Genomic DNA, 10393 nt, shown 5'->3' on the forward strand with positions numbered 1-10393 from the left:
TAAGCTGTAATGATTTTATCCATATGTATGTGCGACAAGATGGAAAATTTGATATGTTTTGTGAAAATTGCAGCGTTGGATCTATAATAAAAAAGAAGATGTGGTATGATTGCCAATGAGACAGCTGTCCACAAGAGACCAAAATGACACAGAAATAAACATTTATAGATCACCGTACGGTCTTCAACAATGAGCAAAGCCCATACCGCATAGTAAGCTATAAAAGTCCCCGAAATGACAATGTAAAACAATTCAAACGAGAAAACTAACGTCCCTAATTATATAAAAAAAATGAACGAAAAAAAAATATGTAACACATAAACAAACGACAACCACTGAAATACAGGCTCCTATACAATATATTTTTTTTTGATGAGATAGATTTCTTGTCCTTTTATATATTTAATTGAGCCGGTTTTTTTTTTGTTTTTTTTTTTGTTTGGATTGTTTTACACAAGTAATTTTTGGGTCATTAATAGCTTACTTTTCAGCATTGGACCTATGACTGCTTACTTTACTAAATTATGTCTTTGTTGGAAAGATGTCTCATTTAGTTTAGTTTAAACATATTTATTTATAGTGGATTGGGAAACAAGTTTTCCAACTTATATTAATCCCTTTCCACTTTGCGGGATGTCTCATTTGGCACTCATACGTCATCTTCTTATTTCTATATACAAAGCACGTTTTAGAAAAAAAAATAATAGGTAATATGGCACCCACTATGATCCAGAGACTTTTAATATTGGAGATATTTTACATATGTCAACAGGACAGCAGCCGAACGATAAAAAACCTCTGAGGTATATTTTGTGATAAAATTAGCAACAAACGATATTATCGATGGATGAAACTATAAAAAATGTATTGAGCTAAATACCGTACCCGCTCAGTGGCGGATCCAGGGGGCGGGGGTTCAGGGGGATGGACCCCCTTTTTTGGACGATCAGTGCATTTGGATGGGGACATGTAGTTGGAACCCCCTCCCCTTTTGTCCAGGGTTAGGACCCCCTTTTTAAAATGGCTGGACCCGCCCCTGCCGCTTTCATAACACTTCTTTTTAGCATACTGAATATTATGATGTTCTTACTATTAGTTCAGGTCCTGATAAAAAAAAAAACACATTCAGTACAGAAAGAAGTGTTTCAATAAAAGTTTCGTGTTTTTCTTGGCAGAAATGATTTTGCAAGACACTATACAGGTTTAAAAGAGCTCAAATGATTTTCTTACTGGACAGTGATCACTTCATTGTAAATTTCACTGCGTCGTGAAATTAATGCAGGTTCAATTCATAACAATGCACAAAACCGGTTCAACTACTTTTGCAAGGCGAAAAAGAAAGTCGAATCGTGAAGCCAATAAACAATATTTTTTTAATCTGAGCATGCAAATTGAAGATTACGTTATATATTTTACATTGAATATATTTGCAGAATAAAAACTTTGGTAATGAGAGTCCCAGACAATATATTAATTGACTGTTTTCCCACTAATTCCACGTGTTTTAAGTAGTTGTTTACTCGTAGTAGCCCACAATGCATTGTAGTTCATTGAGTCGATTGGTCAGTTTTTCAAGGCCATATTGGCCTTGTGTTTTGGAAATTACTATGCAAATATATTCTGACGTCAGAAAATCTAGAGTTCTCGACCTGTTCAAGACGTCATAATTATTTGGACTAACCCCCCTATAGAAGGTTAAGGATTTCCAGAAAAAAATCTGTTAAAATCTCAGATTTTCAAGAAAATATTCTGTAAGTTGTCAATAATTTCCAGATTATTTCAAAAATTCTAAAAAATATTCCAGGAAAAAAATGAGAATAATACTAAAAATTCCAAGAAAATATCCTGTGGAAATAAATATTTCCAGACAAATTTAATTTCCAACAGAAAAATTCCAGATAAACAATTTTCATGAAACATATAAGTTTTAATATTGTTTTTTTTGTGTCATACATGTAGATGATTAGATCAAACTGGCATTCATTCAGTGTATGGCAGCTGTATGCTTACTTGTTTTTGTTTAAATGTCTTTGTGATCAAGTTCATCCATTTCAAATGTACAATCATTCAATGGATAATTTATCTTGGGTCTTTTTATATTGTTATGATACATTACGGTCTCTGGTAAGGGTGAAGGTTGGCTCCTGTTGTAATGTTTAAAACACTACATTTTTTTATGCACCTTTTCTAAATCAGATGCCATTGACATTGTTCAGTGGTTGTCATTTGTTGGTGTAGTAACTTGTTCATGTTTCTGGTTTCTTTTTTTTTCATATAGATTCCACAGTTGGTTTTCTGTTATTTTTGGGGCCCATTATAACTTGTTGCTTGGTGTGAGCCAAGGCTCCATGTTTTTGACCTATACCTGTTAACTTTTTATGCGCTGTGATTTGGGTTGAGAGATGTCTCATTGGTATTCTTACCACATCTTCTTGTTTATACATGTAGGACTCTAAAGTGCGATGGTCACGCTAAAGTGCAATGGTCTACGCTAAAGTATGACGGTGTCTCACGCTAAAGTGCAATGTTTGTTTGTTCCCTAAAGTACGATGGTACAGCACGCTAAAGCGCGATGGAACAAAAGAGAAAGATTCAAGGGCACTAATGTCAAAAACAAGTCTTTTTGCGAAATCTAGTTTGCAATGATTCAACATATATACAACTTAGATTGACAACTAATACAAATAAATTTTGGAAAATCACTTGGATCATTTTGAATATCAATGTTTAGTGAGAGTTTAATGTCTCTAGCATATTTTGATTTTTCGTATGATAGGTGGTGAGCAGTTCTCTTTTCTGTAGTTCCACATAAACGACAGTTATAGTCTGGGTCCATTTTTTACCATATCTGTTGACAAAAAAAGACTATTTTGGATTTGTTTTAAAGGGTTGAAGGGTAGAAAAAGCACATCATAAGTTGTGATTGAAAGTTGTTTGTCTTACGTCCAGTGGCATGTATTTCATTCATATTTCGGGACTGTACATATTGAAAATTGAGCCGATTTAATCAAGATTTAAAAAAAGACAATTTTATTATAGAGCAATTATAAGACTTACAAATGTACTCCAAATCCAGGGCTGGTTTAACACCATGTTAAATAAGGCTTTACGTATATTATTATATACAGTGGCGGATCCAGAGGGGGGTTCCGGGGGTGCGCACCCCCCTTTATTTTGGCAGATCAATGCATTTGAATCGGGACATATGTTTTGCACCCCCCCTTTGCCCTGGGCTAGCACCCCCCCTTTCGAAAATTCCTGCATCCGCCACTGATATATGAAATATCCTGACTGCCAAATATACATCACTGATTTCTGATTTCATGGACATAAATATGTTAAGTGCACTGTAAAACAGTTTCAGTTTACGTTTTTGAAATAGACATTAAACCTTGTTTTTTAAGTGCATATATAAAGTATAAGATTTACAGTAGAAGTTGATAACTTTAAGATTTGTCCTTGTGAGAAAACAATACTCGGGTCATAAAGACTTTTTTTAAATCTTGGCTAGTATATATATTGGCATAGTCATACATGTTCAAATGATAAAATACTGACCATGGCTTTATATGATCGGAAAGGTCTTTCAATTGCGGGTAGACAAGAAGTTTTTATATTCACAATTAAAAAGATATTAACCAACATTATATAAATAGCTACACAACGAAGTGAGATCTCTGTTTTCTTCTTCTGTATTTTGTTGATGTTGGTACTTGTTCGATTAATTTTCGTATTTTAAACTGGAAATTTCTACTTTCCAGGGTTATCCAGTACCTTAACTATATAGACTACTCGAAACTTCACAGTAATTATTTTTATCAAATATATTTATTTTTAACCGGCGGTAACCGGAACACACCTTAATTACGATTTAAACTTAACCCACAAACTAATGAAATATTGTCACTCACCACTTCAAAACGTTGTAGTATTCAAAGTTCTCGTCCGATTTTCTTGTTTTGTACATCAGTCGATTTGTTTTGAAAAATTGAATAATTCTGAAAGACCACAGACGAGATTGAAATAAACAAAGGGGTTTTCCGACAGGTATTAGAGATAACCTTTCGCAATAAAAACCATGTGATGATAAGAAGTATGTCTGGTCAATTTAGGACGGCGGCATCGCACATGGTCACAAAGGGCTATTAACGATAACATACTAATTAGTCAGTTTCCATATCTTTTCTACAGAGCTCCCCGGGTTATAAATAAGTGCTAACAAATCGTTGTAGTTCCTGTCAATATAATACTTCCATGGTTCAACATAAATAGATTGTTATATTGGTTATCAAAATCAGCTAGTGGCAAAATCTTCTGAGTTTTGAATTTTATAAGCTCCAGACATCCCCCCTTTTTTTTGTAAAACAAAATTTTTGTTTAGTATGTATGTTATCTTTATATTTATATTATAAAATCTTCAATATAAATTTGAATAAGAAATGACTGATTTTCTACAAAAAAAAATTGTATACTGGAATGAAATTTGAGAAGTTATCAAAGGAGTAGGTTCAGTAAGACCCCTTTTTGGCTCCAAAATTAAGCAGCTTTGCAAAATTGAGCAAATGTAATCTTTTAGCTATTTTTTGGAAAGTAGAATGCTTCTGCTACATAAATATGTGCTGTTTTTGACAATACAATGTACATATATCGTGTACTAGCATCATAAAGTCATGCTAAATTACTGAAATCTTCACAATTATAGCATTTTAGTTAAATTTTAGACAGTTTCCGTCTAAAGCTTAGATAATGCAGCCTCTAATGAAGAGAAGTTATGTATACAGCATTACGGGTAACGAGGGTAAAGGGGCGAGTTTCTTCATATTTTGGCTTGGTAAATATGAATGTCATGTGAATATTCTGAGACATTTATTCAGGAGATTAAATATTTTCTTTGGTAATATCTTCTGACATCAGACTCGGACTTCTCTTGAACTGAATTTTAAATGTGCGTATTGTAAAGTGGCCGCATTCGTGTTCATTCATAATATTAAAATGTAAGTTGTATTTGATGATAATACATAACATATATAAAGGTTGAGGATGAACACGGATGCGGCCACTTTCATTTTTGACGAAAACCATCTTAAAAGTGACGTTTTTTGGCATATTTGTTAGATTTTTAACCGGATTTTTGTGACAAAAATGTCGGTTATTGATTTGGAGATGTACGGCGGGCGGGCGGGCGGGCGGGCGGCAATCAAATGTTGTCCGTGCATTAACTCATGAACCGTTCAATCAAAGCTTTTAAAATTTTAATATGTTGTTACTGACAACTAAATGAAGGTCAAGTTCAATAATGGCGATTTTGACTTTTACTGTTCAGGAGTTATGGTTCTTGAAAGATTGAAAAATGAAGTTTCCAGTCGTGTCCGTGCATTTACGCATGAACTGTTCTACTAAAGCTTCCCAAATTTTAACATGTTGTTACTGATGACAAAATGGAGGTCATGTTTAATAATGACGATTTTGACTTTTACCGTTCAGGAGTTATGGTTCTTAAAAGATTGAAAAATGGAGTTTCCAGTTGTGTCCGTGCATTTACGCATGAACTGTTCTACCAAAGTTTCCCAAATTTTAATATGTTGTTACTTATGACAAAATAGAGGTCATGTTCAATAATGGCGATTTTGACTTTTACTGTTCAGGAGTTATGGTTCTTGAAAGATTGAAAAATGGTGTTTCCAGTCGTGTCCATGCATTTTCTCATGAACCATTCAACCAAAGCTTTTGAAATTTTTATATGTTGTTACTGATGACAAAATGGAGGTCAAGTTTAATAATAAGGATTTTGACTTTTACCGTTCAGGAGTTATGGTTCTTGAAAGATTGAAAAATGGAGTTTCCAGTCGTGTCCCTGCATTTACGCATGAACTGTTCTACCAAAGCTTCCCAAATTTTAATATGTTGTTACTGATGACAAAATAGAGGTCAAGTTCAATAAAGACGATTTTGACTTTTACCGTTCAGGAGTTATGGTTCTTGAAAGATTGAAAAATGGTGTTTCCATTTATGTATTACTGAAAAATTATTACACCAGGGTTTTCGATATCACAAACTGGTCAAAACATTTACTAAATTTTATCACCGGTATAAGGAAATAATTCGTAAATATAACTCAACATGCAGACATCTTATACGTTCAGGTATTTCACATCCAAAATTTTATGGAAATATTCTTTATAAAGCACAAAAATGTCAGTATTCTCCTCAGAAACTAACAAAACCTTTAAATAGACTTATTAAAAGGGGATATAGTTACGATACTGTTGTCAGGTCATTAAAGATTGCATATTTTGGCTTTAACATTGATTCACTGATAGGGTCTTTGCATCGGAACTAAACACATTTATTTCTAAAAAAACAGTTGTTGGCATGACACGGGTTATGTTCTTCTCATATTTTTTATGATAGTATGATACTAAACCCCTAACGGGAGGGATTGTACCTGATATTCATATGATGAAGACATAATCTTTCAATCAGTTTAATTGAGGTCTGGAGCTGGCATGTCAGTTAACTGCTAGTAGTCTGTTGTTATTTATGTATTATTGTCATTTTATTTATTTTCTTTTGTTACATCTTTTGACATCAGACTCGGACTTCTCTTGAACTGAATTTTAATGTGCGTATTGTTATTGTTTTACTTTTCTACATTGGCTAGAGGTATAGGGGGAGGGTTGAGATCTCATAAACATGTTTAACCCCGCCGCATTTTTGCGCCTGTCCCAAGTCAGGAGCCTCTGGCCTTTGTTAGTCTTGTATGATTTTAAATTTTAGTTTCTTGTGTATAATTCGGAGTTTAGTATGACGTCCATTATCACTGTACTATTATGCATATTTTAGGGGCCAGCTGAAGGACACCTACGGGTGCGGGAATTCTCGCTACATTGAAGACCCATTGGTTGCCTTCGGCTGTTGTTTGCTCTGTGGTCGGGTGGTTGTCGCTTTGACATATTCACCATTTCCTTTCTCAATTTTATTTCCAGTCGTGTCCGTGCATTTTCTCATGAACCATTCAACCAAAGCTTTTGAAATTTTTATATGTTGTTACTGATGGCAAAATAGAGGTCAAGTTCAGTAATGATGATTTTGACTTTTACCGTTCAGGAGTTATGGTTCTTGAAAGATTGTAAAATGGCGTTTCCATTCACGTTGTTGCATTTACTCATGAACCATTCAATCTAAGCTTTTCAAATTTTTATATGTTGATACTGATGACAAAATGGAGGTCAAATTTGATGTTGACAATTTTCACTTTCACCATTCATCAGTAATGGTTCTTGTGATATTGCCAGGACACAAATAAATATTAATAAATCCGGTTTGCTGTCGTTGTGACAGCCTCTTGTTCATATTTAAGCTTCAATCGGAGCGTTTTTAATGACTGATCAGTTAAAATCTTTTACATAAACTAATCGAATCAATTGAAATATACACTTAAGTGTTTAAAAAGTGTCCTAAATATCTCGTTAGATGAAACTGAAATTTGGGGCCAAAATCGGCCCTTACCGGACCTACTCCTTTAATGTTCTCATACCACAGTCACAATTTGAAAATGTTTTCTCCAAATACAAATGGTTTTTAAAAAAATTATAAATTAGTTCACAATACATTACAAAATAAATGTGTCTCTAATCTCATATAATTTCCTGTACATGCAGTTTTACAATTTTCTATTTGTCGCCTGCAACTAAAGTGGCCAAATCTAGACATCTAACAATCCTTCTTTGGGGAACGATTTATATAATTTCTCATTGTTTTCAAATTCCTGTATTTCTTTACATGTTATAATTTCCTAAAACATCATGAAATTAAAGAAAATTACAAAACTTTTAAACAATTGTTAAACTCTAAATTTGTATAATATGAATGACATTTGATTTTTTAAATGTATACATGTTTAACATTTTTAAAGTTAAGATAAGTTATGGAACTGAAAGATGATACATTATGTATATATATTCAAAACATATTCATATAATAGATGTAATCATATTAATCCACTTAGACAAATAGAGTCAATGTATTATAATGATTGATAAATAAACGGAAAAAATAACAATTTAAATAATAAAAAAATAAACTTTTCTAATTTTAAAACTGAGACTAAATATTTATTTTTGCAGAGCAAGGGATTATGGATACATAGTTCCTAGTATTTATCTCCTTTGTCTTATAACATGTGGTTCAAGTAATTGCATGTAGTATATTATGATATAATTAAAGTCCACAGAAATGGCCATGTGTTCACAGTGGGACTTCTTTAAAGCTTTTTAATTACTGATTGTTTGTCAACTAGATGGCTAGATAAAATAATCTTCAACCTCAACAACTATGAAAAGCAGTAGGTCCTGGTGTGTGGTTTCTCACAAATTTCAATACAAACATACTTGTAGAGAACATAAATCATTGTAAATAAAACCCTATAAATCCAGATAGTGAACTATGATTTTGTTTTTATTTTAAAACCATTAAAACACTGACTTGTAAATAGTTGTAAAAATCTTGATTTGTTATCAACATCCAGTATTTTTACTTAGTCATTTCTTTTGATTCTTCATTTCTTAGTATGGATGTTTTGCATTTTTTATCATAAACCTTATAGCTGCATTAAAATATGACTCCTTCACAATAAAAAACAAACTTGAAACAAAAAGATAACTATGGGTCTATAATCAAGTTTGATTACAAAATCAAAAGTTAAATATAATTAGTGGAATTTGGATGTTAGAACCATTTGTTATGTTTATAAAGGTTTTTTTTTTATCATTTTTGTCATGAATAAATTATAATATACACAGTATTCATATCAATTTAATTTCACTTAGTTCTAGAAATGCAAGTTTCAAAATATTTTTTTTAATCACAGGCATTTATTTTCTGAGAATTTTTTCCCTTATGCCATGACCATAACCATGATAACACATGTTTTATGAAAATGCAAAAAAGCAAACAAGTTCTATAATACCAATATACTGATATACATGCATGTACATGTAACTTCCATGGTAAAAGAAAAGAGGGGGAAATATTATTATCTCAATCTCCAATTAGAAGTTGTGAATTGTCCCAATAAGATTACAAATGTAATAGTAAACATGTCATGTGGTGTTGAAAGTATGCATTTCTTTTGAAGTATTATCACTATCAATATCTACATGAATATCATATCCCCTCAATGTTATGTTAGAAGCTGAGGTACATGAACAAATGTACATTTTTTTATTTTTTTTTAGGTCCTATTGCAAACAATTTCAAATTTACAACTCTCAGACTTAATAGATATAGGAAGATGTGGTGTGAGTGCCAATGAGACAACTCTCCATACAAATAACAATTTAAAAAGTAAACCATTATAGGTTAAAGTACGGCCTTAAGTTCAGTACTGACAACTCTGGCTTACAACATGTATGGACACACTTTATACATGTAGTATTAAAATAATAAAATGTGGTATCATTTCCAAATTGCCAATAAGACTACTCTCCAATAGTTAAGATAATCATGCCATCTGCTGTGGGTATTTTTCAATTTTCACATCTTTTGATCCACTGGAAGGCGTCAAAGCAAAAGCTTAAAATAGCTTTCCTAGACATCATAATTATTTGTACTAACTCCCCACCAGAGATCAAAAGATACAAAATTAACCACTTAAGAATATCGTACAGCCTTCAACAACGAGCAAAAACCTATTAAACCACTTTAAATTTCTGGTACATTGTTTGTAAAGATACATAGGGCTTTAGAATTACCTAATGAACTACAGATATACATACAAGCACAAATTTATCTTAAGTTTACTGAAAGCGACTAGAATCCAGATTTTCCATGGAATTTTTAAACTTTTATTGTTGCCTTCTATAGGATGCTCTGGATTTCCAGAAATTTTCTAATAACAACAGCATAATTTTCCATGGAATATTTTAATTTATCTTTTTGCCTTCTATAGGACCGACATGGAATTCCAGATTTTTTTCTGAACCACATCCCAAATTTTCCATGGATTTTTTTCTGAACCCCATATACCTTCTATAGGGGGGGTATGGATTATTTCTGGAATAGCCCATTCACTACATGTATCTGTAGCATTAACATCCTGACACAAATATGTGTGCAATACGCATTGCTGAAATGTGACGTTTTTCTCCTCAAAAGATGATATTGTTGTAACAAATCTGTGTTTATTTTTTTTATAGTTTATGAGCATGGCACCTACATCCCCATTTATCTTGTTTGAAGAAAAATTGATGGAAGTCATCAAAAAAACACCAAAGACATCACCCCTGGAGATATATATTTTAAAAATATATCTGGAAATGAAAACAGAAACTGACATTGTTCAGGTTTGTACTATAGTCATGATAGTAGGATATAGACTGTCTGATGGACATGC

The 10393-nt window shown here is 32.5% G+C and overlaps 1 protein-coding gene across 2 annotated transcripts in view; it reads left to right on the forward strand.

The window, feature by feature from the left end:
• The window catches only part of LOC139502327 (uncharacterized), a 29436-nt gene extending 19089 nt beyond the window's left edge, over positions 1-10347 (forward strand). Inside the window, exon 3 of one of the 2 annotated variants that reach the window (XR_011658790.1) lies at positions 10197-10347. Coding sequence is in view for 1 of the 2 variants with exons in the window: in XM_071291774.1 (XP_071147875.1) it covers positions 10197-10203 (7 nt within the window). In the remaining variant the exon portion in view is untranslated. The remainder of the gene's footprint in view (positions 1-10196) is intronic. The other variant, XM_071291774.1, reaches the window with a different exon arrangement.
• The last annotated feature ends 46 nt before the right edge of the window (positions 10348-10393 follow it).

This window comes from Mytilus edulis, chromosome 13 (assembly GCF_963676685.1).
Source record: "Mytilus edulis chromosome 13, xbMytEdul2.2, whole genome shotgun sequence".
NCBI classification, from domain to species: domain Eukaryota; kingdom Metazoa; phylum Mollusca; class Bivalvia; order Mytilida; family Mytilidae; genus Mytilus; species Mytilus edulis.